Source organism: Rhinatrema bivittatum, chromosome 12, assembly GCF_901001135.1.
Source record: "Rhinatrema bivittatum chromosome 12, aRhiBiv1.1, whole genome shotgun sequence".
NCBI classification, from domain to species: domain Eukaryota; kingdom Metazoa; phylum Chordata; class Amphibia; order Gymnophiona; family Rhinatrematidae; genus Rhinatrema; species Rhinatrema bivittatum.
The window spans coordinates 57,195,992-57,223,523 of record NC_042626.1 but is presented as its reverse complement, the minus strand read 5'-3'; the positions used below and the strand labels follow the sequence as shown (position 1 = coordinate 57,223,523).

Sequence of the window (27,532 nt, the reverse complement as noted above, 5' to 3'; positions counted from 1 at the left end):
TTATAAAACTTCGCAGGCTGACCGTATCATAAAAAACACCTTCCTATCCAGCACGGCTATAGTAACCAGGCATTAGTACTGATAACCCAATGTACACCCCCACTGTCCTTATCCTGGGGCTTCCAGCGTAGTAGTGCCTCCGGATCTCCGACACAGCCGTCCTCTGCCCGTCTCCACTCTCTGCCATCTGGGTCGTTGTCCTCTGCGAGTGCCGCCATCCGCGTCCTTCTCCGCAGTCTCCTCCGAAGGTTGAAGTGGGAGCCCCGCCGCTCTAATAATGTCCTCTGCTTCCATGACCTGCTGGACGCGGGATGTCACCCCGCTAATTGTAAACTGTAGCCCAAACGGAAAAAGCCAGCGGTACCGCACATTATTGGAGCGGAGAATGTGTATAATGTCACGGAAGGCCCTCCGCTTCTTGATGGTGGATACGGCCAAATCCTGAAAAATCTCAATCTTGTGGCCCTTCCACTGTATAGATCCCAAAGCTCTTGCTGCTTGTGCCACCTGCTCCTTTACCAAAAAGCTATGGAAGCAGACAACAATGTCTCTTGGCAAGTTATTCCGGGGACTACCAAAAGTCCTGTGGGCCCTCTCAAGGACCACCTCCCGAGGCCTCTCTGCCTTACCCTCCGGGTCCAGTAGCTGAGCACAAATGTTCTGTACCACCTGTGCACTGTCCCTGTAATCCTCCCCCTCTGGGACGCCTCTGAAACGGAGGTTTACCCTCCTGGACCTGTTCTCTAAATCTTCTACCTGCCGTTGCAATTCTTCCTGGTAATCTCTGAGTCGTCCCTGCTCCTCGTGGACCCGCTCCAGCTCAGTCTGCGTCTCCTGCATTCCCGTCTCCGCTTCATCCACCCGTTTTTCTAGCGCCTGGACCTCCTGTTTAATACCTGTAAACATGCTCCCCAGTTCCTCTCTATAGCGTGCCATATCGCCGCGCAATTCCTGGAACCAGGCACGGAACTCAATCCGGGTGGGCACCTCCAGATCGCCGGACTCCTTTTCCCCCTCCGGGGCCTCCGCAGTATCGCGGGCCGGCGCCATCTTGTCTCCTTCATCGGGAGCGAGGGCTGCAATCGCGGCTGCCGATGTGAAGGAGAAGCGGTTCAAATCCGGTTTTTTCTTTGGGGTGGACATCGCTGCCTGTTCGCGCGTCAGCTCCGCTAAATTTAGGTGAGAAATATGCGGCTGTTCCCGCGATGGGGGGAGATTGCCCGCGAGGGAAGGGAGAGCTCGGGGCTCAGGCAGCCATCGTAGCGGGTGACGTCACTGCTCTCCAGCATACCTTTTTGCCGCCTGACTGGCCTTGATCAGGGCGCGTTGTGTGGATACCCACAGGCGGTGTAGTTCTTCGGCAGAGAGCTGGGCTACCGGGGATGGCACTGCGATGGGCACGGGCAGAAGCGGACGCGGATGTTTCCCATATACTATTTGGAACGGGGAAGATCCAGTAGCCGCGGAGAGATGGGAGTTAAGAGCGAATTCGGCCCAAGGTAGGAAGCTAGCCCAGTCATCTTGCTTCTCATTAACATAGATGCGGAGGAACTGCTTCAACGTCTGATTGGTTCTCTCTGCGAGACCATTGGTCTGAGGGTGATAGCCCGATGTATAATCCAAGGTGACGTCGAACTTTTGACAGAGGGCCCTCCAGAACTTGACAGTGAATTGAGGCCCTCGATCCGACAGAATGCTTTGAGGCAGGCCGTGTAGCCGGAAGATATGCTGGACGAACAGCTGGGCCAGCTGTGGCGCAGACGGCAATCCTGGCAATGGCACAAAATGTGCCATTTTACTAAAACGGTCGACGACCACCCAGATCACGGTGTTGCCGCTGGATCGTGGCAGGTCCACCACGAAATCGGTTGCCACATGAGTCCAGGGTTCTGAGGGCGCCGGTAAGGGTTGAAGTAAGCCCGGAACTGCACCTAGGATCCTTTTGTGGCGGGCACACGACTGGCAGGACTCCACATACGCCCGGACGTCTTTATTCATCCGCGGCCACCAGTAGTACCGGCGCAAGGTCTGTAATGTCCGAGATTGTCCAGGGTGGTCAGAACAACATGAGTCGTGAGTCCATGCCAAGGCTTGTTTCCGCCAACACGGCGGAACGAGTGTCTTCCTGGGTAGGATGGTCGTGGTGGCCGACAACAGGATACGGGATGGCTCAATTATAAACTGCGGCTCCTCGGACTCTTCCGTAGACTCAAACACCCGTGACAGGGCGTCAGCCTTAACATTCTTCCCAGCCGGTCTGTACCTGAGGATGAAATTGAAGCGGGTAAAGAACAGGGCCCAACGGGCTTGTCATGGGTTGAGTCTCTGAGCCAGATGCAAGTATTCCAAATTCTTGTGGTCTGTGAAGACTGTGAACTGGTATTGAGCCCCTTCCAACCACGGGCACCACTCTTCTAAGGCCACCTTGATGGCCAGGAGCTCCTTATCGCCGATGGCATAATTCCGTTCTGCCGGCGAGAACTGATGGGAGAGGAAGGCACATGGACGTAGCTTATGGCCGTCGGAGGCCTGACTCAGCACAGCCCCTACTCCCTCTGAGGATGCGTCCACCTCGACAAAAAATGGCCGCTGCGGGTCCAGGTGTCTGAGGCAGGGTTGTTGCATGAATGCCTCCTTGAGGCGACAAAAGGCCACAGGCAGCGTTAGTGGAGGTGCGGGAGAAGCACGGCCCAGGATGAGACCTCCTTCCAGTCCTAGGCCCGAGTGTTTCCCGACAGGGTCGGCCATGTCGCTATCTGGTGGCCCGCTGCTCCGCAGTAAAAACAGAGGCCTTCCCTCATCCGTCTCCGACGCTCCTGTGGGGAGACTCTCCCACGACCCAACTCCATGGGTTCTTCAGCAGGTGCTCCAGGGGCTTCAGATGCACACTTGGAAGGAGGGGAGGGCCTCCTCGCCGCCTTGACTACTGGAGGATGAAGCCTCATCCGCCAATACACTCGATTGGCCAGTTCGATGATGCCATTGAGGTCTTCTGGAAGTTCTTTCGCGGCTAGCTCATTCTGGAGGCGCGAGGCTAGTCCTTCCAGGAAGATTCCATGGAGGCAGTCTTCTCTCCAATTCAGCTCTGTGGCCAGGGTGCGGAATTCTGTTGCGTATTCGGCCATTGTCCGAGAACCCTGCCACAACCGGAGCAATTCTGAGACCGCAGTGGACTTGCGGACGGGCTCATCAAAAATCTGCCGGAAGGCAGACAGAAACTGACTTAATCCTCGAAGACAGGGTCCCTTCTTTCCCACAGATGAGAGGCCCAGATCAGAGGTCTCCCATCGAGCAGGGTTATAATGTAGCTGGTTTTCACCAGGTCGCTGGGAAACTGCGCCGGCAGCAAGGAAAAACGGACCTGGCACTGATTGAGGAATCCTCGACACAACTTCGCATCTCCGGCGTATCGAGAGGGTGCCGGAAGTTGAGTGGGGGTTCCTTGCCCCAGGCCACCCCTGGGTGCCTGGACGGTATGCGGTTGGGTAGGACGGCCTCCTTGAGCCCCAGGTGGAGACGGTAGCGTAGGATTCATGGGTCCTAATGCCTCGAGGCGCTGGGTCAGGCCCTGTACCGCCGAGACCAGGGCATCAAGGGTCTGTTGTTGGTCCTTCAGGCGCTGGGCCATTCCAAGAATGGCCTGGCGGGCGGTTGCCTCCGCCGGGTCAATGGGCTTGACAATCTGTTATGCTCAGGGTTGTGGACCCTTGGCCGACGAGGGGATGTACACCTTGCGGAGGATCCGTAGGTTCTCTCGTCGGGTGGCGAGGCAGGACAGAGGAGGAGAGCAGCTGACCCTTGGCACTGAAGACAGAAGCTACTGTGGAGATGGACTAGGAGATGAGCAGATGAGCGGTCTTCACCACTGGTGGTCTGCGGTCCCCCCGGGAGGAGCCCGTAGGGACCCGACCACTGGGACTTAGGTGGACCTAGAGAGGTCAGGGTATCGGTGCAAAGACCACTGGCGCTTCGCCCTGGAAGCCCGTGGTCCCCCCAGGAGGAGCCCGTAGGGACCCGGGCAGCTGGGACTTAGGTGGGCCCTTGGAGACGGTGGTCTTGAAGGAGTCCTAGGTCAAGTGCCAGAGGGTCGACGCTCACCAGTCCGAAGTCGTGTACCAGAGAATCACCGCTTGCCAATCCGAACATAGACATAGACATAGAAGTCAGGAACCAGAGAATCACCGTAAGCCAATCCGAAGTCAGGAACCAGGAACACCAAGCCGAAACAGGGACCAGAGTCCGAGCACAAGGAACTCACCGAAGCAAGCAGACTAGACAGCGTTGGAGGACGTTGCCAAGTCGAGGAATGGTCAGAGGAAGTCTCCTTATATACTTCCTCTGGCCCTGGAGGTAAGACTCAGCTGCAGATGAGATCCCTTTAACTCTGGTGAAGGGGTGTGGCCTCGCGTCCAAGGATGGCGACTGCCATCTTGGATCCGGGCCGTGGAGGAGAGCAGCAGCAGCTGCACGGGAGGAGCAGGGACTGCTCCGATCTCGGCGGTCAGCTCGAAGGCCCGCGCCGCCATGCGGGGGTGCGGAGCTCGGGGCAGGATTGTAGGCCCCGACGCTGCCCTGGTCGTCAGAGGAGGTAGGGGGCCGCGCCCGCGGCCATCCGCAGGCGCGGAACACAACAATCGTGGGCAGAGCTGCACTCAAGTCTCCAGAGCATCTATGTAGTCCTTCTTGCATTATTTTGTAAAACACTATGAACTGGATGTCTGAGCCAGAGTGGAAGCAATGTTTGGTTCATAAGAACATAAGATATGCCATACTGGGTCAGACCAAGGGTCCATCAAGCCCAGTGTCCTGTTTCCAACAGTGGCCAATCCAAGTCACAAGTACCTGGCAAGTACCCAAACATTAGATAGATCACAAGCTACTATTGCTTATTAATTACCATCATAGCAGTTTATGGATTTATTCTCTAGGAAGTTATCCAAACCTTTTTTAAACCCAGTTACACTAACTGCTGTAACCACATCCTCTGGCAATGAATTCCAGAGTTTAACTATGCGCTGAGTAAAAAAGAATTTCCTTCAATTTGTTTTTAAATGAGCTACTTGCTAACTTCATGATCCTTCTATTATCTAATAAAGTAAATAACCGATTTATATTAACTTGTTCAAGTCCTTTTATGAATTTGCCCCCCTGAATCATCTCTTCTCCAAACTGAACAGCCCTAACTACTTTAGCCTTTCCTCATAGGGCAGCTGTTCCAGGCCCTTTATCATTTTGGTCGCCCTTCTCTGCACTTTCTCCAGTGCAGATATATCCTTTTTGAGATACGGTTACCAGAACTACAGTATTTCAAGGTGCAGTCTCACCATGGAGCGATAAAGAGGCATTATGACATCCTCCATTTTATTTTCCATTCCCTTCTTAATAATTCCTAACATTCTGTTTGCTTTTTTGATTGCCATAGCACACTGGGCCAACAATTTCAATGTATTATCCACTATGATGCCTAGATCTCTTTCCTGGGTGGTAATTCCTAAGACAGAACCTAACATTGTGTAACTACATCAAGGGTTATTTTTCTCTATATGCATCACTTTGCACTTGTCCACGTTAAATTTAATTTGCCATTTGGAAGCCCAATCTTCCAGTCTCGCAAGATCCTCCTGCAATTCATCACAATCCGCTTGAGATTTAACTACTCTGCATAATTTTGTGTCATCCGCAAATTTGATCACCTCACTCGTTGTACCCCTTTCCAGATCATTTATAAATATATTAAAAAGCATTGGTCCAAGTACAGATCCCTGAGGCACTCCATTGTTTAGCTTTTTCCACTGTGAAAAATGAACATTTAATCCTACTCTCTGTTTCCTGTCTTTTAACCAATTTGCAATCCACAAAAGGACATCCCCTCCTATCCCATGACTTTTTAGTTTTCTTAGAAGCCTCTCATGCGGGACTTTGTCAAATGCCTTCTGAAAATCCAAATACACCACATCTACTTGTTCACCTTTGTCCACATGTTTATTCACCCCTTCAAAAAAAATGTAGATTTGTGAGGCAAGACTTCCCTTGGGTCAATCCATGCTGGCTGTGTCCCATCAAACCATGTCTATCTAAATGTTTTGTGATTTTATTCTTTATAACAGTTTCCACGATTTTTCCCGGCACTGAAGTCAGCTCACTGGTCTATAGTTTCCCAGATCACCCTAGATCCCTTTTTAAATATAGGGGTTACATTGGCCGTCTTCCAATCTTCAGGTACATTGGATGATTTTAATGACAAGTTACAAATTTTTACTAATAGGTTTGAAATTTCCTTTTTTAGTTCTTTCAAAACCCTGGGGTTTATACCATCCAGTCCAGGTGATTTACTAAACTTCAGTCTGTCAATCAGGCCTAGCACTTCTTCCAAGTTCACCGTGATTTGGTTCAGTTGATCTGAATCATCACCGATGAAAATCTCCGGAACAAGTAACTCTCCAATATCCTCTTCAGTAAACATCGAAGCAAAGAAATCGTTTAATCGTTATGCGATGGCCTTATCTTCTCTAAGTACCCCTTTAACCCCTTGATCATCCAACGGTCCAACTGACTCCCTTGCAGACTTTCTGCTTCGGATAAATTTTAAAAAGTTTTTATTGTGAGTTTTTACCTCTATGGTCTTCCAGTGTGGAAATTCACATGCGTCAGTACTTGTCTGGCTGGCTGAAGAGGAAGGTGAAATTTGTTCTTACCTGATAAATTCCTTTTTCTAGAAGCCAGCCAGACCAATCCAAGATCCTCTCGGACTCTTAGAAGTTTTTGATTACGTGTTCAGAGGCTTAAGTGGATTTTGGGTACTTGCCAGGTTCTTATGGCCTGGATTGGCCACTGTTGGAAACAGGATGCTGGGCTTGATGGACCCTTGGACTGACCCAGTATGGCATTATGTACAGATTTTGTACAGCATTGAGAGCCATGGCTGGGCCTGTTATTACATGCTTGGTTCCCAATTATTTGGGTCAGGTATACTATTCCTTAGAAGCCCCTAGGTGTTCAAACAATTTATTTAGGTCATTTATTTCTCAGCTTGTTCACACAAAATATTGGCAGGATGAGTGCAGCATGGGATATGTAGTAATGTCAGCAAAACCTGTCTTCATCTGCTGGTGGGAGAGTATAACCCATGTGTCTGGACTAGTCTGGCTGGAATCAAGAAAAGAAAATTAGCAAGTAAGCACACATTTCACTTTCTGAACTGGAAACATTGCACGCTTTGTTTTATATTTTTGCTGTAAAATACACAAGTTTGAAAAGAGGATATCTTAACTTCAATAGCCTATCTAAACTCACATTTTTGTTTCACACAGGCTTTTGTTAACAGTGTGGGATACTATAGTGAAGAACCCGGAGCAATTAAAGTGTTTGCCTTGAACTTGATATTACAAATGGAGTTAATGCACCTCATGGAGCCTCCTCTGCGTTCTTGGATAATGTTTGCTGGGTAGAAGTTATACAGAAGGTTCTATCAAACATTTTAATGGACATTTTGACCATCTCATAAATTTTAGCTAAGAATACGCCAAACTGGGACACTTCTTTTAAACGAGGAGAACGGTGTTAACAGGAAGGCTTGCCAGGATATATATCGCGCTTAGACTACAACTACCATCCTCCCCGCTAATCAAAATCACCGACGTCACGTACTCCTAGTACCGCGTTACGTGACGTGCGCTGCAGGATTATTTGTTTATCTTTAGGGATACCCAGCTGAGCTGGAAACTAGTTGGTGCTTGATTTAGACAGCAAAAGCACCAACCAAGCTACTCTGCTGGAGGCCGGTATAATGACCGATCAGGTACAGGCTTCTGACCCGATCGCTCTGTTCGCGTGTTACTATGGGAATTCTCTTGGTCTTTCAGAAACTTGTTGGCCAATCGTAAACCTTCGGACTTTGTCGGGCGCGCAAGCGTGTGCGTACAGAAGCCTTAAGTAGGGCGTCGCGCATTTCTGGGACGTCATAGTAGAGCGATAACGTCGCAATGCTAATTTGTTAAATTAGTCCAATCAGAATATATCACCTTCAGAATATTTAGCCTTTGTACGTATGCAAAGTGGATCAATAGTGCAAAATCCCTCCGTTATTCATTTAATCTTGGGAAATGTTTAATTAATTTTCATCGTTGAGTGATAAGCTGGTTTTTGTCATTATAGCAAATGTTATTTTGTAGGTAATAGTTCTGTTTACCAAAATTAATATGTATAAAGATAGTTGTGATTGTGACTTCGGAATTTGAGAAATGTGGATTCTTGTATGGTTCTCGAGCAAAAGCTATACTTAACTTCACTTTAAAAAAAACAATTAGGGAGTACTAGCATTTTTTTTCTTTTTAAGCAGATTAGTTTCTGGCATATGGCATGTGCCAGGGCAAGGAAGTGTATGTAGCCTACTCACTTTAAAAAAAGAAAAGGGGGGGGGGGAGTATTTAATGTTACGTTGTCCTTACATAAGAGCCTAATCCAACATAGTCTGGAAGTGGAAACTGTAATAACACGAAACAAAACTATGTTCCACCCACGCTTTTTTTTTTCTTCTAAATTTTCACTGCAATATGACTTCTTTTTCACCTTTTTTGATAAAAAAAAAAAATGGAAAAAGAATTACAAGAGAGATGGGACCCATGTTTATGAATAAAGTGGGTGTAGCAATGATAAGAAGGTCCTATAAATATTTTTAGTATACTTGAGGTGCATAGATTGTGAAAAAGGAATCACATTGCTGTGAAGATATAGAAAATAAAAGCGTGGGTGGAATGTTGTTTTGTTTGGTCTTTACAAAAGAGACATCTTATTTTATATCTTGTTGCCAGTTTGTACTGCTAATTTTACCTTGTGTAGGAATTTCCCCAAGTTTGCCTTTTTAAAATGGATTTAGTTCTCGTTTTTCTATTTAGAAAGCAAATAGTGTTTAAAAATAGATTTTTTTAAAGATGGGTTCTGCTGCTAAGTGTTGGATCACACAGTGGAGGCAGTACAAAATCTTGAAACTGACCCTTACCAGGATGCAATATGTTTAATCAGGGCTTAATGTTTGGAAAATGGAAGTGGAACTGTGGAGCGAGGTTGAGGATGAGGGGAGGGAGCCGGGCGAAGGTCAAATGTGAGCTGTGCAAGGGAACTAGAGTGAGGTGTGAATTCTCTCATCCAAATACATACACTCTCTTGCACACATATACTTGAAAACACTCCTCCTCCTGAGTGATCCTCCATTCTCAGCCTCCATCAGTGCTGTACCCCAACCATCCTTCACTCACTAGTGCTTATCCCCTCAGGCTAGAGCCTGAGAAAAAAAAGATTTACGATAAATTGCAAGAGGTTTCTACCACAGTTTGCAAAATGATTTGCCAAAGTGGAGCAAAGGGTCTCTGATACAAGCCGAGGTAAAGCAGCTTTCAACAAAGAAAAAGAGCCACTTGAAGATCTGGAAAACAGATCTCGCCACAATAATTTGAGATTCATTAGTCTACCTGAATCCTAGTTCTTGCATTCTTGGCTGCCCCAAGAGTTAGGCCTCTCCGGAGTGCATGCAAGCTCTGAGTTGAACAAGCCCATTGGTTAGGTCTAAACAAAGAGTCCACAGAGAAGCTGTGGGTCATGTTTGTCTGTATTTTGAATTTTTCCCACAAAGCAGAGATTTTGCAAGCACTGAGGGCAGGGAAATAACTCTGTTATAATAATAAGATTGTATTGGTCTTTCAGGACTACTCTGCGTGATTATCTGCCCAGTGCCGAGACTTTGCTCCACTCTGCCTGAAGTTATACGTGCTGGGCATAAAATCAGCTTTACTATACCCGGCAAAACTGAGAGTGATGCAAGCAAACGGTATTAAATGATTTCAGTCAGTCTCCGAAGCCAGAAAGTTATTGCGGATGCAGAGACCAAAGCTGCTGAAGGATTGCAGAAGCTTAATATCCCCACCTGATTTATAGTGCTGGCTACAACGTAGGCCTGCGGGCTACCATAACAGGCACTTAGAATGCTATGAATTCTCAGTTGAAATGCTGAAGCTGTTAACTTTATCTTTTTAGTGCTTCTTTGAACCAGGTATTCTTTCTTTTGGACTGACTGGTAATTCTGGACCACAGCTTTTTTCATTTTTTTGACCCAGCCAAGATGTGGGTCCTTCTGAAGAAGAGTCTCTTTTGGGGTCATCCTCATTGAATAAAAGTATAATATTAATATAGTTATGTTTATTGATGTTCTATTTACAAAGTTTTTCAACCTTTGCAATCTGTATTGCGTACATTTCTGTTGTTGAATATATCTCAGGACAATATTTATGTATTGCTACTTTTCTCTGCTTATGCGATTTTTAACCATTTGAGGGTCGGAGGGGAGTTCCGATAGCACGAATGCATGAACTCAGTAATGCAGGGGGACATTATATGGTTAAGCGAGAGGGTAGAGAGGAGGATTAGGGCAGGTTAAAGAGGAGAGAGAAAGGGGATATTAATTTAATTGGGGTAACTCCTCAGGAGAGTCAATTTGAGGAATTAAAAACAGGATAATGAGTTGGGAATATGGTTTTTCTTACTTAGTGGGAACTTAAGCTGGGAGAGTTCCTGTTTAGATGGTAGGGTAATCCATGATATGTCTTATGCTATAATATTGCTGTATGAATAAAACATCTGAAAATATCTTGTAATGTTTGTGGTATCAATTCAGCCATCAAAAAGACAAAAATTCATTGTCTTGAAAAAGAGATCAGCAGACTTGGTATTGCTGCAAGAGACATACCTCAATGATATTAAACATCCAACTGCAGATGTGGTGGGTGGGAATTGTAAGATTTACTTCTGCTTCTACTAGGTCTGCCAGAGTTGCGATCTTAATACACAAAAATTTGCCTTTAATTATAAAACGAGATTAGAGATTCAAAGTGTTGCTATGTGATTTTGATTGCTGAATTATATTGGAAGCCACTGGTGATCTGCAATTTATATGTTCCTAATAATTATAACCTTTCTTTTTTTGTGGAACTGTTTCAGTTGCTGCTTCTTATATGAATGGTTGGTTAATTGTGTGTTGGGGGGAGAATTTTGACATAGAAACATAGAAACATAGAAATGACGGCAGAAGAAGACCAAACGGCCCATCCAGTCTGCCCAGCAAGCTTCACATTTTTTTCTCATACTTATCTGTTTCTCTTAGCTCTTTGGTTCTATTTCCCTTCCACCCCCACCATTAATGTAGAGAGCAGTGATGGAGCTGCAACCAAGTGAAATATCAAGCTTGATTAGTTATGGGTAGTAGGGGAAGTAACCGCCGCAATAAGCAAGCTACACCCATGCTTATTTGTTTTACCCAGACTGTGTTGTTCAGCCCTTATTGGTTGTTTTTCTTCTCCCCTGCTGTTGAAGCAGGGAGCTATGCTGGATATGCTTGTAGTATCAGTTTTTTCTTCTCCCCTGCCGTTGAAGCAGAGAGCTATGCTGGATATGCGTGAAGTATCAGTTTTTCTTCTCCCCTGCCGATGAAGCAGGATATGCATTGAAAGTGAAGTATCAGGCTTATTTGGTTTGGGGTAGTAACCGCCGTAACAAGCCAGCTACTCCCCGCTTTGTGAGTGCGAATCCTTTTTTCTTCTCCCCTGCTGTTGAAGCAGAGAGCTATGCTGGATATGCGTGAAGTATCAGTTTTTCTTCTCCCCTGCCGTTGAAGCAGAGAGCTATGCTGGATATGCGTGAAGTATCAGTTTTTCTTCTCCCCTGCCGTTGAAGCAGAGAGCTATGCTGGATATGCGTGAAGTATCAGGTTTTCTTCTCCCCTGCCGTTGAAGCAGGGAGCTATGCTGGATATGCGTGAAGTATCAGTTTTTCTTCTCCCCTGCCATTGAAGCAGAGAGCTATGCTGGATATGCATTGAAAGTGAAGTATCAGGCTTATTTGGTTTGGGGTAGTAACCGCCGTAACAAGCCAGCTACTCCCCACTTTGTGAGTGCAAATCCTTTTTTCCACATTTCCTCTTGCTGTTGTAGCTTAGAGCGATGTTGGAGTCACAGTAACCATGTGTATGTTTATTGAATAAGGGTATTGTCTCCAGGCAGTAGCCGTCATTCTGGCTAGCCACCCACTCTTTATTGACGGCCTCTTGATTTTATGGATCCACATTGTTTATCCCACGCCCCTTTGAAGTCCTTCACAGTTCTGGTCTTCACCACTTCCTCTGGAAGGGCATTCCAGGCATCCACCACCCATGACATAGTCCATGTTCCAACTATAGATAAATCCAATCCCTCATCTAGTAATAGGATACATTCTTAATGAAGACTCAACACCTAGCAGATGCTTGAAGAATGCTCCACCCTTTAGAGAGAGACTTTACTCATGTGTCCAGAACACATATCCACATATTCTAGAATTGATTATATTTTAATATCTAAGATTGTTTATTCTAAAGTTCTAGCTGCAGAGATTGGGGATATTTTGATTTCTGACCATGCTGCGACCTATGTTTAGTTATCCTACAGTGAAGAGGAAAGGTCTGTTTGCCCTTGGAGGTTCTCCTATTTTCTTGTGACAGACATACAATTTCAGGATTACCTTAAATCAAAATGGTTGGATTTTATCCACAATAATAGTGAGCATATGGATAATCCTATTTTATTTTTGGTAAGCAGCAAAGGCCGTTTTAAGGGTATACATTATATTGTTTGTTATATAGAGGAGAAAAGACTGTTCACTTTGGAGCATTAGCCAAAAAAGAAGACTTTGGTTTATTCTAATACTAGAGAGGCTTAATGGTCATACAAGTAGTAATAAATTTGCTCTTACATCAGCGAACTAAAAAATGCATGTCATACTATAAATTTAAGCTATATCAGTATAGTAATAAAACTGGCAAACTATTGGCGAATTTAATTAAAACTTCGTTTGGTCCAACATTTATTATCACTCTTTGTAACAAATCGGGGAAGCTAGTCAATTCAAATACTGAGATAATCAAGGCTTTGGAGAATTTTTCAAAGATTTATATACTTCAGAGGGCTGTGACTTGAGGAAGTGCAGAAGCTTTCTAGAAAATTTAGATCTTCCAAAATTCACTGTAGATCACATGAATCTTTTGAATAAACTTATAAGTAACGAAGAAATTATGATTGGCATCCAAAAATCTAAATTGTTGAAGGGTCTCGGGCTGGAAGGCTTTAACGCCAAATTTTTCAGAATATTGTTGGAATATTTGGTTGACCCACTTTGTTTGGCTTTCACAGATAATCAAGGGGAATTCCCACAGAGTTCTAACATAGTCTCTATTACCCTCATCCATAAACCAGGGAAGAAGGATCCTTTGTCCCCAGTGGTCTTATTGTCCTATTTCCCTATTGAATTTTGATCATATATTATAAGCTAAAATTATGGTGGATAGGTTAGCCTTAGTCTTCCCCGACTTTATTGCTAAAGGGTGAGTTGGTTGTATATGGGGATGATATGTCCTGACCAATGTTTGCACATTACTAAGTGCCATAAATTTATGTAAGAGACAGATCACTCCATTTTTATGGTATGTTTTGATGCCAAAAAAGACATTTTATAGAGTGGAGAAGCAATACCTATTCCATCTTTTAGAGTATATGGGGCCTGAGGGTCCCTTTCAAAATGTTGCAAGATTGTTTAAAAAAACCCTCTGACAACTATTTCTGCGAATAGTGTATAAAAAGACTTGTTCCCTGTAGGTAGGGTACAAGACAGGGTTGTCCTTTATCCCCATTATTATTCCTACTAACTAATTGTTGATAACAAATCAAGCAACAAAAGGGATCAAAGGGATGCAAATATGTTCTCAAAGTGTTCAAATAATCCGCATTTGCAGACAATTTATTGGTTTTCTTGACTAAGCCCAAACCTTTATTTAATAGTTAATGCTTCTTTTTGATATTGTTGGAAAATTCGGTGAGCTTAAACTCAACGTAGATAAATCTGAGGCTTTTAGCTTTCCCAGAATCTGTTCAGGTATGAGGGAGTAGACAGGTTTCTTTAAAGTGGGCTATGGAGATACTTAGATATTTGGTGTTGAAAGTTGCCATTGAGTTGGAAGCCTTATCCCATCTGAATATTTCTCACTTAATGATATTCACCAAAACCAAATTACATGCATGGCAGTGTTTGTCACTTTCTTTATTTTTTATTTATTTATTTAGGGATTTTTATATACCGCAGTACGTAAAAAGATACATCACCGCGGTTTACAATAAACAATAATTAGCAACAGGCTTTACAGATAACAGGTATGTATGATAACAGGCAGAACAGACAGTAAACCATAAATTAATATAATGTTTTATATACCATAGTGATATCGTATGTATCTAAAAAATCATTTACGAACCAACACAATACCTTAGAACATAAAAGTCAAAAATAGAGCTGATTGTAACCACAGGAACTAAATTGAACCAAATGCATATTCTATTATTTTAAAACTAATTGAAAGATCATAATCAGTGATAGGGCGGGAGAAATGGGGGAGGATTAACATTAGGGGAACTTTAGTAGGACATATTAGTCTATTTAAAATGGTGCTTTCCCCCAAATGGTTATATATTCTTCAAATGTTGCCTATTAGGTTATTGAAGAAGAACATATGACAGTTGGATAAATTGGTGTTACAGTCGCCAACTGCGGGGCTCTGCAGTCGGTGTTGCGCACCTCCAGCTGCTCCTCTGCCGCGGCAGCAGGCCCAGGCCTTGAGGGATTAAGTTCTCGCATCAAGGATGAATAAGCTGCATGAGAACTCCCTGCAACTTTGGACTCCCTTATCGACCTCGCTGGTCGCATTGATCGTTGGCTACGAGAGCAATCACACGAGGTTAAAGGATCCAAGAAAGTCTCGTCTGGTGCTTCCCACACTCGCTCAACATCTACCATCCAGACTGCTTCTACACCCAGTGTCGGAGGATGAACAATGCAATTGGGTCATAGTCATCTATCTACTAAAGAGAAGCGTCGTAGACAAAAATCAGGCCTCTGCCTGTATTGTGGTTGGCCACAATATTTCTGCCATGCTCTGTCTCACAACTACTACCTCCCTTCTGGGCCTTCCACCGCAGTACTCTTCTTTTGAAGATGTATTTTCCAAGAAAGCCGCTGACATCCTGCTGCCGCATCGCTCCTTCGACTGCACCATAAACTTAATACCCAACACCGAACCTCCCAGAGGAAGGGTCTACCCACTTTCTCTGACCGAGACCAACGCCATGTCCGAGTATATAAGAGAGAACTTGGCAAAAGGCTTTATTCAACCTTCTAAGTTCCCTGCCGGTGCCGGATTCTTCTTTGTAGGAAAAAAAGAAGGCTCTCTCAAGCCATGCATAGACTACCGTGGCCAGAACGAAATCACTCAGAAGGATCGTTACCCACTGCCTTTAATACCAGAACTTTTTGACAGGCTCCAAGGGGCCAAGATTTTTACTATATTGGACCTTAGAGGAGCCTACAATTTAGCAAGGATACGCCAGGGTAATGAATGGAAAACAGCTTTTAACACCTGCGACAGCCACTTTGAGTATTTAGTCATGCCGTTTGGCCTATGCAACGCCCCGGCAGTTTTTCAAAACATGATGAACGAAATCTTCTGAGACATGCTGTATACCTGCGTAGTGGTATATCTGGACGACATTTTGGTTTTCTCTCAAAACCTTCAGAGCCACCACCTAGACGTCACAAACGTTTTACAATGCTTAAGGGACAACCGGTTATACGCTAAACTGGAGAAGTGCTCCTTTCACCAGGAGTCATTTCCCTTCTTGGGCTAAGTGGTTTCTAGTCAAGGGTTCCAGATGGATCCAAAAAAGACTAACAGCATTCGAGATTGGCCCCAACCCACAGGCCTCAAGGCCCTTCGAAGATTTCTGGGGTTCACTAATTACTGCAGATCGTTCATCAAGCACTGTTCTACGCTTACCACGCCACTCACAGCTATGACTCTGGAGCCAACCCTTCACAAAGGTCCCCTGAAGCCGTGACAGCCTTCCAAGAACTCAAGGAGGTGTTTTCGCAAGAGCCGTGCCTACGCCACCCAGATCCCCGACGACCTTTCATCATCGAAATAGACGCATCAGACGTTGGGGTCGGCACAGTCCTCAGCCAATACTCTGCCAATAACACGCTACACTCATGCTCCTTCTTCTCCCGGCGATTCTCTTCTGCGGAGCACAACTACGGGATAGGAAACAAAGAACTTTTGGTGGTTAAATTGGCCTTCGAGGAGTGGCACCCCTGGCTTGAAGGAGCACAGCACCAAATCACGGTCTACACCAACCACAAGAACCTCGAGTACCTGCACCATGCTCGACGCCTGAATCACAGACAAGCCCGGTGGTCTTTATTCTTTACCTGATTCAGTTTCATCTTGCGATACCGGCCAGCGAACAAAAATATCCGAGCTGATACAGTCTCTCATTTTTTCACCACGGAAGATGTTCCAGTCACGCCACACCACATCGACCCAGCGAGGGTCCTCCTCGCCGCTACACACACAGTGCCAGCCAGGAAGACTGTGGTTCTCCAACCACTCAGAAGGAAGATCCTTAGATGGGCACACAACTGTCTACTTGCAGGCTACCATGGACAGGCTAGGACGCTTTCCTCGTTACAAAGATATTACTAGTGGCCCTAAGAACATAAGAACATAAGAAAATGCCATACTGGGTCAGACTAAGGGTCCATCAAGCCCAGCATCCTGTTTCCAACAATGGCCAATCCAGGCCATAAGAACCTGGCAAGTACCCAAAAACTAAGCCTATTCCATGTAACCATTGCTAATGGCAGTGGCTATTCTCCAAGTGAACTTAATAGCAGGTAATAGACTTCTCCTCCAAGAACTTATCCAATCCTTTTTTAAACACAGCTATATTAACTGCACTAACCACATCCTCCGGCAACAAATTCCAGAGTCTAATTGTGCGTTGAGTAAAAAAGAACTTTCTCCGATTAATTTTAAATGTGCCCCATGCTAACTTCATGGAGTGCCCCCTAGTCTTTCTACTATGAGAAAAGATGTCCAAACTTACGTAGAGTCATGTCCTACTTGCGCCTGTCAAAAGCTACCATCTGGCCACCCCTGGGGACTCCTTCAACTGCTTCTTGCTCCAAGCAAGCCGTGTATGCATATAGCCACGGATTTCATCGTGGATTTACCTCTATCCAGTGGCAACAACACTATCTGGGTTACCGTGGACTGCTTTTCGAAGATGGCTCACTTCGTGGCATTACCTGGTCTACCATCTGCCCCAGAATTCGTGAAGTTATTCATCTCTCATATTTTTCGCCTTCACAGACTCCCAAGACACATCCTATCGGATCGAGGAGTACAATTTACGGCGAAATTCTGGAGATCGTTATACAAGAAATTCAACATATCTCTGGACCTCACATCTGCCTACCATCCTCAGGCTAATGGTCAGACAGAGAGAACGAATCGGACCATAAAGCAGTTTCTCCGGGCATATGTGAACACCAGGCAGAGCGATTGGTCCGATCTTCTTCCATGGGCCGTGTTTGCCTTAAACTCTCACCAGTCTGCCTCTACTGGTTCTTCGCCCTTTCAAATCGTCTCTGGGCGCCAACCTCTGCCACCTCCTACCTTTACCTCTGTCTGTGTCATTTCTAGCGGCACAGGTATCTGCTCAAGAGCTGCATCAACTCAGGGAACATACGAAGCAACTACTGCAGCAAGCCGGTCAAAAAGCCAAGAAATTCTACGATGCTCATCATCGTGCGGCTCCTCAATTGAGTCCTGGAGACAAGGTCTGGCTTAGCACCCAATTCATCCGCTTGAAGCTGCCCTCAGCTCGCTTTGCTCCCAGGTTCATCAGGCCTTTTGCAGTACTTCGGCGCCTAGGTCCAGTCACATATAGTCTGCAAATACCCACTTCCGCTGCTAGAATTTTGACTGGCAAAAAAAGAAATGACCACATTACAGGTACACTTGTCGAACTACACTGGCTCCCAATTGAACAAAGAATACAATATAAGGTCCTGTGTATAATTCATAAGTTAATCCATGATGAAAAAGCAGACTGGCTTAACACAGCACTGTGCATACATGTCCCGCATAGAAATCTAAGATCTGCTAATAAGGCTCTACTAACTGTCCCCTCTGTTAAATCAGCACGCCTCACTCAAGTAAGGGAAAGAGCACTGTCACTGGCTGGACCTGTGCTATGGAACACCATGCCTCTCGATTTAAGGCTGCAGAGAAATTTGAAAATATTTAAATCTAACCTGAAAAACTGGCTATTTAAACAAGCTTTTTACAAAGACAAAGAGAAGGAGAAAACCAATTAATTGATAAGGACGCACAGAACCAACAGTTGTTTTTTGAAACCTACAAGTGCATTTTAATGTTAAATTTGACCCGCTTGCAATTTTCTACTAAACAGATAAGCTTAACTTAAACAAATAGTTTATTGTACTAATATGTTACCGTACCATGATGGCACATGCTTAATTTGTAATCTATACCACTCATATTCTCTTTATCATGCCTTTATGTAAACCGTTGTGATGGTTATCTAACTTAACGACAGTATAGAAGAGTTTTTAAATTAAATTAAATTAAATTCTTTGAAGATCCACAACGCCTTCCACATTTCGCTTTTAAAACCGCTCATCCTGTCTGAGTTCTCAAAGAAAACACCTGAATCCCAACCTCTAACTGCTGAAGAGGACACAATATATCAGGTAGAGGACATCTTAGACATCAGAAAGCGTGGAAGGTGCTGGGAAAACCTCATCGCATGGGAAGGTTTTGGTCCCGAAGAAAATAGTTGGGAGCCTGTGAGCAACATCCTCGACAAGGAATTGATCAAATAGTTCCATATCTCTCACCCTAGAAAACCAAAACCCCCTGAGAGGGGCCCTAAGAAGGGAGGGTACTGTTACACCCGTTGGTCGCAAATGGCTGCGACCACTTCTGCTCACCTCTCTCTTCAGTGACTCCATTGGAGAAAGTGGCGGCCTCCGCCAGCTACTGCCAATCCACCTGGCATTCCCGGGCCGGCATGGGCGCTGCCGACCGCCATCTTGACTCCGGGATCACATAGGCGCGCACGCACAGGTCAGGTTAAGCACTGCTTAGTGGGAACCTCAGAGGCATCCCCTGCTGATGATGTCTCCACTCCCGGATACTTAAGCCGACCGTACCTGACCACTGACGAATTGGCAACGAGTTCCCTCATTGCTGATTCTGCACCTCATGCTACGGACTCCCATTCCAGCTCCTACTCTGGCGAGACACCCTCTGGGTACCCGCTCCTCGGGGGCCCTTCCTTGTCTCTGGCTATCCTCTCCTCGAAGGGTCTTCTGCCTTTGGCTATTGCTCTGCCCTGCATCCCAGGACTACTACTGGATCTCACCTTGCTGTGAGTACTCTGACTCTTTGGATTACTTCCTATCTCCGGAGTACCCCGCGCTGCGGGCCACTACCGCATTCACCAGCATAGGACTCTCATATGAGCACCTTATCCTGTGGACCTCCACCATACCATCATCTGTGGGAATCCTCTGGCGTACCCCGCGCTGCGGGCCACTACCACTTCTTATCTACATGAGGAACCCCGCTGGTGTACCCTGTGCTGCAAGCCACTACCAAGCCATCCCTACAAGAGGACCTTATTGGTGTAAATTTCTCTGCGGACCATTACTGGATTGCTACTAGGAGGTATTCCCTCTGGGTATACCCCATCTCACGAACATTGTGCTTGTCTCTGCACTGCCCGCTTCTTGGGCAGTATCTCTCTCTCTCTCTAAAATAAAGACTCTGTTCCACAGCTGTGTCTGAAGCCTGCCGAGACCTCTCCTCCCGACGGTGAGACTCACAGGGCTCCTCCCTGTGGATAGTACCATCACTCCCGTCGGCCCAGGGGCCCACAAACATACAAAACCCTAACATCAATATTATTACATAGAAATGACAGCAGAAAAAGACCAAACAGCCCATCCACTCTGCCCAGCAAGCTCCCACACTTATTTTCCCATACTTATCTGTTTCACTGACCACCAAGTTCAGGGCCCTTACTGGTAATTTTTTGATTCAAATTTCCTGCCATCCCCTGCCATTGATGCAGAGAGTAATGTTGGAGTTGCATCAAAGGTGAATCATAAGGCTTAATGGTTAAGGGTATTAACCACCGCATCAAGCAAGTTACCCCGATGCTTGTTTACCCAGACTGCACAGATCAATAACTTGTTGGATGTTGTCTGAATGTAAATCCTCTTTTCCACATTTCCCCCTGCTATTGAAGCAGAGAGCAATGCTGTTTATGCATTCAAAGTGAAGTATCAGGCTTAATTGGTTTAGGGTAGTAACCTCCGCAATAAGCAAGCTATCCCCACGCTTATTTGTTTACCTAGACTGTATAGTTCAGTCCTTGTTGGTTGTTGTCTGAATGCAAATCCTCTTTTCCACATCTCCCCTTGCCATTGAAGCAGAGAGCAATGTTGGAGTTGCATTAACCGTGCGAAGGCTTATTGAGTATGTGCATACTTATTGAGTTGGCAAGTGGACAACAAGCCCTCTTTTTGGCAGTGGCATAACTCCCTACATGACATGATGCAAATAGAGAATATGGCCTCTAAATCCTCATTTGTATGTAGGAAGTTATTCCTTACTATTTGGGAGAACTGTATACAAAGTCTTTCTTCACATTCTAGGAGTGTGATTTAGAATTGTTGGATTCTGTATCTGTATGTATATTTTGTTGGAGCTACTTGGTGATCAAGAAGCATCTACTATTGGGAAGGAGGGTATATAGTGGTTGAGTATAAGAGGTTGTTTTAGGTTGATTACTAGTCTCTAGAGGTTGGGGGCGATGGAGGAAATTAAAGAACAATGCAAAATACAATGTATATTCTGGATTTGTCTTGTATGTTCAAGGAAAAAGGATATGCAAGGTTATATTGCTTTTATTTTGTGAATAAAAGGTTATTTGACTAATGTGGACAAGTGTAAAGTGATACATGTAGGGAAGAGCAACCCAAATTATAGACTTGGCACTGAGAACCAGAGTTGGACTCAAGCTTAAACTCGACACAAAGACTGGAACTATAGCTTGGCACATAGCAGACTGGAAGTTCAAACAAGTAGCAGAGCTTTGCCATGAAAGGAAGGCATTCACCTTATTAATGTGAATAGCCTTTTGGTTACTGCGAACAACTTCCTGTTCCCAGCAGCCCCTTTCAGCCTGGCTTCAGCCAATCCAATTGGGGAAATGGACATCTTTTCATTTCTTGGTGTCTTGTGCCTTCTGGTCCAGTTCCTTGTTGGCTCTGTTGTTAAGGCTCCTTTCCCAGCTGTCGCTGGTCTGTACCTCACTGGCACCTTTCCCTGATAAAAATTTTATAAATGTGTTTTTGTCCAGATCCTCTTAAGTCTGAAAAATTATCTTTGCTTTTCAAAGATTTCTGAGTTTGGCTGATTGGCATAGCTGCTTATTGCTCTTAATAGGGAGTGGAGGAATAGCTAGTGATTAGAGCAGTGGGCTACTAAGTAGGGAAACTATGGTTCAAATCCCACTGCTGCTCCTTGTGACCTTGGGCAAGTCATTTTACCCTCCATTGCCTCAGGTACAAACCTAGATTGTTAGTCCTCTGAGGATAAATACCTCCAGTACCTGAATGAAAAGCAGAATATTAAAAAAAACAGGTTTATAAAAAGACATACAGTGGCTATTAAAAATCTATACCTCTATGAACATGTTTTACATTTTGCTGTTAGTGCATCAGACTTGCATGCATTTAAATAAGATTTAGTTCTGTTCAGCAACACACCATGCTCCATACCTTTCAGGGCTAAACATTTTTTATTGGGGTACAAAGCATATACATATCCATAAAACAAACTAAAATCTAACAATTGAATAAGTGCACAGACCCTAGGATAAATCTATACTGCTCTGAGTCAATGCTTGGTGATACCTTTGACAGCATTAGAGCTGTGTTTTTGTTGGAATAGTCTCCACTAACTTTGCACACTTAGATTTGTCAGTATTAGGCCATTCTTCTTTACAAAACTGTTAAACACTGTCAAGTTCTTAGGGATTTTGAAGTAATTCTACAGACTTTTATTTGGATTGAGGTCAGGACTCTGGCTGGACCACTCCTGGACATTTACCTTTTATTCCTTAGCCAGTCCAGTGTAGCTTTGGCTGTGTGTTTTGGGTTATTGCAATGCTAAAAGATGAATTTCCGTTCCAGGCAGCAGATTTTCCTCAAGGATGTTACTATAAGAGGATTTCCATTGACAACAACCAACAAGAAATGAATTGCATAGTCTGTGTAAACAAATAGGAGTGGGAGTAGCTTGCTTGTTGCGGCGGTTACCTCCTCGAATCAATTAAGCCTGATACTTCACTTGGAATACATATCCAGTGCAGCTCACTGCTTCAATGGCAGGGGGGTGAAGAAAAGATGATTTATATTCAGACAACAACCAACAAGGACTGAATTGCTCAGGCTGGGTAAACAAATTGGAGTGGGAGTAGCTTGCTTATTGCGGCGGTTACTACCCCTAACCAATTAAGCTGGATACTTTACTTTGATGCAGCTCCAGCACTGCTCTCTGCATCAATGGCAGGGGGGAGGAGGAAATTAGAACTAAAAAGTTACCAATAAGAGCCAAGAGTAACAGATAAGTATGAGAAAAATAAAAGTGAAAGCTTGCTGGGCAGACTGGATGGGCCATTTGGTCTTCTTCTGCCGTCATTTCTATGTTTCTATGACTTTTCTGTACTTTTCTCCATGTATTGCTCCTTCTATCCTGACCGTACCGATGAGAAACATCCTCAAAACATAATACTGCCACCACCATGCTTCACAGTAGGGCTTATGTTTTCTGAGTGATGTGCTATGATGTGTTTGCACCAGACGCAACACTTCTCAGTCTGGCCAAAAAGTTCTGTTTTCCATCGATAAGCAGGATGAATTAGCCATGCTGTCTTGGGTGACATCATCCGGTGGTGCACTGTGCAGAGCCTTCTCTCTAAGTACACACAGCTTTGACGCTCTGCATATGCGTGGTAGTTCCTGCACAATTGATTAATGTAGCGTTTCCTCAGTTTGTTTTTTTCCACGCCAAAGCACGGATATGTGGAGAACCTTCTCCATTTTTTCTCCTTAGCCTTTTCTCTCTTTCTGCTGAAAACAAACCCAAAACAGCACTTTTCAGTGCTCACAATATCAAGGAAGGCCCCGGGCTTTAAGTACTGCCAATGCGGGCACGTAATGTTCATCACAGACAGACATAATTATTAAATTTGTCTGGGCCCAGGCCATATGCCAGGACTGTGGTCACATGTTGCCACAAGCTCAGTGCCAGAGACCCAAAAAGATTGCCTGGCTATGTGAAGAAGAAGGGGTCTCTTTGACATACCCCTTCTCCACAATGGTCCACGCAGTCCTTCCCGGGCTCAAAAACGCACCATCTGAACATGCAGAGGTGTGCTGCACCTATATGCCCATCAGAAAGGCCTACAGGGGCTTGAAACACAGAACAAAGCACTCGAAAAGGAAGACCCAATTCTCCCATCCAAGACTGGAGCTTCCATCACCAAAAAACCAGCAGCGCATAAGGAGTTGTTAGCGCCGTCTACTACCACAAAGCAGGCTTCGGCAGAAAAGACATCACAGAAGAAAGAAACATAAGAACATGCCATACTGGACCATACCAAGGGTCTATCAAGCCCAGCATCCTGTTTCCAACAGTGGCCAATCCAGACCATAAGAACCTGGCAAGTACTCAAAAACTAAGTCTATTCCATGTTACCGTTGCTAGTAATAACGGTGGTTATTATCTAAGTCAACTTAATTAATAGCAGGTAATGGACTTCTCCTCCAAGAACTTATCCAATCCTTTTTTAAACACAGCTATACTAACTGCACTAACCACATCTTCTGGCAACAAATTCCAGAGTTTAATGTGCGTTGAGTGAAAAAGAACTTTTTCCGATTAGTTTTAAATGTGCCACATGCTAACTTCATGGAGTGCCCCCTAGTCTTTCTATTAACCGAAAGAGTAAAAAACCGATTCACATCTACCCGTTCTAGACCTCTCATGATTTTAAACACCTCTATCATATCCCCCCTCAGCCATCTCTTCTCCAAGCTGAAAAGTCCTAACCTCTTTAGTCTTTCCTCATAAGGGAGCTGTTCCATTCCCTTTATCATTTTGGTCGCCCTTCTCGGTACCTTCCCCATCGCAATTATATCTTTTTTGAGATGCAGCGACCAGAATTGTACACAGTATTCAAGATGCGGTCTCACCATGGAGCGATAGAGAGGCATTATGACATTTTCCGTTTTATTCACCAATCCCTTTCTAATAATTCCCAACATTCTGTTTGCTTTTTTGACTGCCGCAGCACACTGAACAGACGATTTCAATGTGTTATCCACTATGACACCTGGATCTCTTTCTTGGGTAGTAGCACCTAATATGGAACCTAACACTGTGTAACTATAGCATGGGTTATTTTTCCCTATATGCATCACCTTGCACTTATCCACATTAAATTTCATCTGCCCTTTGATGCCCAATTTTCCAGTCTCACAAGGTCTTCCTGCAATTTATCACAATCTGCTTGTGATTTAACTACTCTGAACAATTTTATATCATCTGCAAATTTGATTATCTGACTCGTATTTCTTTCCAGATCATTTATAAATATATTGAAAAGTAAGGGTCCCAATACAGATCCCTGAGGCACTCCACTGCCCACTCCCTTCCACTGAGAAATTTGTCCTTTTAATCCTACTCTCTGTTTCCTGTCTTTTAGCCAGTTTGTAATCCACGAAAGGACATCGCCACCTATCCCATGACTTTTTATTTTTCCTAGAAGCCTCTCATGAGGAACTTTATCAAATACCTTTTGAAAATCCAAGTATACTACATCTACAGGTTCACCTTTATCCACATGTTTATTAACTCCTTCAAAAAAGTGAAGCAGATTTGTGAGGCAAGACTTGCCTTGGATAAAACCATGCTCGGCGCTCAATACACCACAATGAGCAATGCCCCACAGTGTCCTGTGACGCACAACTGCGTAAGAAGCAAGAGTTGACAGATGGAAAATCTCCAATGCACGATGCACTGCAACATATATCAGTCAACGCACAGATGCAGCAAGGCACAGAATCTGAAGCATATGGCACAGGACTCTAGCAAAAGACAATGATGCAGGCAATGATTCTTTATAAGCATTCGATGCCTGTGGGTGCGGATGGCAAAAGACACGTGTCATCCATGGCCCAGAAACCTCCACCAGCTACCGAGACACCACTGAAGCACTGCTCGACAAATCAAAAGAATCTCAGGACAGAATTTCGCCTCCAATTGACATCCTGATTGAGGTAGAACCTGTTCTGCATACATTTTCCAACAGACCTTGGTCATCACTATCACAACCACAATCTGTGATCACCTTTTAGCTCTTCTCAAAGTAAATTGAGGTTATACTCTAACCTATTCTTGTAGTCACTTCGCAAATAAAGATCGTCACATCTGCAAGAAGAATTATACCTGAGGGTCTAGACCCTCTGGCAAGAACCCTTGGAATCCACTCCACATCAACCTCCAATTCAGATATTGAGCTGGCAGCTATTCTGCCACCTAGGAGCAGTAGACGCCCAGTTGCTTCACTGCCTCACCAAACAATTCCAGTGGGCAAGACATTTCCTCTATCTCCAGGCAATGGAACAAATTAATTTCATCATTAAGAATCTGTTCACTTCTTTGGTGGTGCAACCACCAAAATTTCTGGTGCAGGTCCCAGAACACCATCTAGTACAGGAGACTGCTACATTGCAATCAGAGCAGTCATTGTTCAGGTATGACAGTCCACCGTGTTCTCCGCCACAAAATCTCCCAAATTGCCTACTCCAGTCTGAACCTCCATAGGAACTTTCACCTTCTCGATCTTAGGCTAGTTCCATGGGGCTTCCTTCAGATTCCCGTGATGTCCCTCCAGAACATTCATCCCCACCAGAAGACCTAACTTATTCAAGATTTCTGGAAAAGCTGGATAATACCTTAAAGTTAGAAGTCCACAAGATACCTAACCCACAATTGGAAATATTCGGTATCTTGAAGATTCTGGACATTCCATTGGAATCAACAGCTTTGCCTTCACATGCCATCTTAATGAAATTGTGGGAGTCCCCATTTTCTGGGCTACCAGTTTTTAGAAAACTGGACCTTAAGTTCCGCCTCAATAAGTCTCTAGGATACAGAATAGTACATTTGCCTCATGCTTCAGTGGTGGTGGAGTCCACAATCAAAAAAGCAAATAAAGATGAGACTCCAATCCAACACTCCCCCAGAGAAGAATTACAAGACCTTGGATGTCTTTGGCCAAAAGTTATTTCAAAGCTCCATGTTAACATCCCGGATTCAGCAACACCAATTTTATGTGGTGCATTATTTGTATGAGTTCCTTCAACAACTGAAGCTCTTCGTGCAATCAGAAACTGGAGAACAGATATCCCTTCAACTGCTCCATGATTTAGAAGAGGGGCTTAGGCACTTACTGCTTTCATCTATGGGGCTTTTGAAACTACCTTCTGTAATGTCCATTGCTGCTTGTTGTATGACATGGTTACGAGCTAGTGCAATCAGAGAGGATGTTCATGAAAAACTCGTGGATCTACTATGTCTCAGAGACAGCCTCTTTGGAGACAAGCTGAGGAAGACAGTCTCCCAAATTAAGGGGCAGAATGTAGCAGTACAGTCTTTGACAATGCCTACCGAACACCAGGGCACATACAGGTGTTACCTCTCACACTATAAGAAGATTTTCTATCAGAGGAAACCATACAAACAATATCTTCAGGATTGCCTGTCATCCTACCAGCAACCTCGGGTGCAAATGCAGCAAACACAACCAAGAGGCCGTCAACGTGACCGTAAACCACATAGGCAACAGCAACAAACAACTTCAAAGTCATAGCACAATTTTTGAGATCCAACAGGCCACAGCCAGCCACTCCTGTTGGGGCGGGATAAGCAATTAATTCTCAGTATGGTCCCAAATAACAACAGACCAGTGGGTCCTCAATAAAATACATCATGGATACCATCTGGATTTCACCAACCGCCCTACAGTTCCCCATCACGTCCTGCCTCCATGAGACTTGTCTCAACTCCCTCTCTTACAACTGGAGGCAGAGAAGCTATTAGCACAAAGAGCTATTCAGCTTCTCTCGAAGAATCAGATCAACATGGGTTTCTATTCTATTCTATTAATCTGACTCTTTCAAATGGAAATGCTATTCCAGCTGGTGTATCTCTCACTCTGTTGACCCTTTCACTTGTTCACCATAACAATTGCTCAATACCAAATTTCCCAAATGAGACTGAAAATTTGGTCAGTCAGAATTCTTTTGAGTGCTATTGCAGCCTATCATTGTCAAGATAAAGGGCTATCCATCACTATATACCTTCTCATTTCACATTACATGAAGGGCCTGCTTCCTCCACTACAAAAACCACAAGTTCCTTAAGATATTAATATTGTTTTGATGGCTCTCATGACAACCTCAT

At 44.7% G+C, this 27,532-nt stretch overlaps 1 protein-coding gene across 8 annotated transcripts in view; it reads left to right on the top strand.

Annotated features, from left to right (window-relative positions):
- The window catches only part of LOC115074212 (small ubiquitin-related modifier 1-like), a 70,652-nt gene that overhangs the window by 27,069 nt on the left and 16,051 nt on the right, over nucleotides 1–27,532 (top strand). The window contains exons 1-2 of one of the 8 annotated variants that reach the window (XM_029573483.1): nucleotides 7,646–7,798; nucleotides 9,700–9,823. The exons of 2 other annotated variants lie outside the window; for them this stretch is intronic. Coding sequence is in view for 1 of the 6 variants with exons in the window: in XM_029573481.1 (XP_029429341.1) it covers nucleotides 7,787–7,798 (12 nt within the window). In the remaining 5 variants the exon portion in view is untranslated. Of the gene's footprint in view, nucleotides 1–7,645; nucleotides 7,799–7,982; nucleotides 8,042–8,080; nucleotides 8,172–9,699; nucleotides 10,046–10,083; nucleotides 10,169–27,532 lie in introns of those variants that run through there. 5 more of the 8 variants (XM_029573482.1, XM_029573485.1, XM_029573484.1 and 2 more) reach the window with 5 other exon arrangements.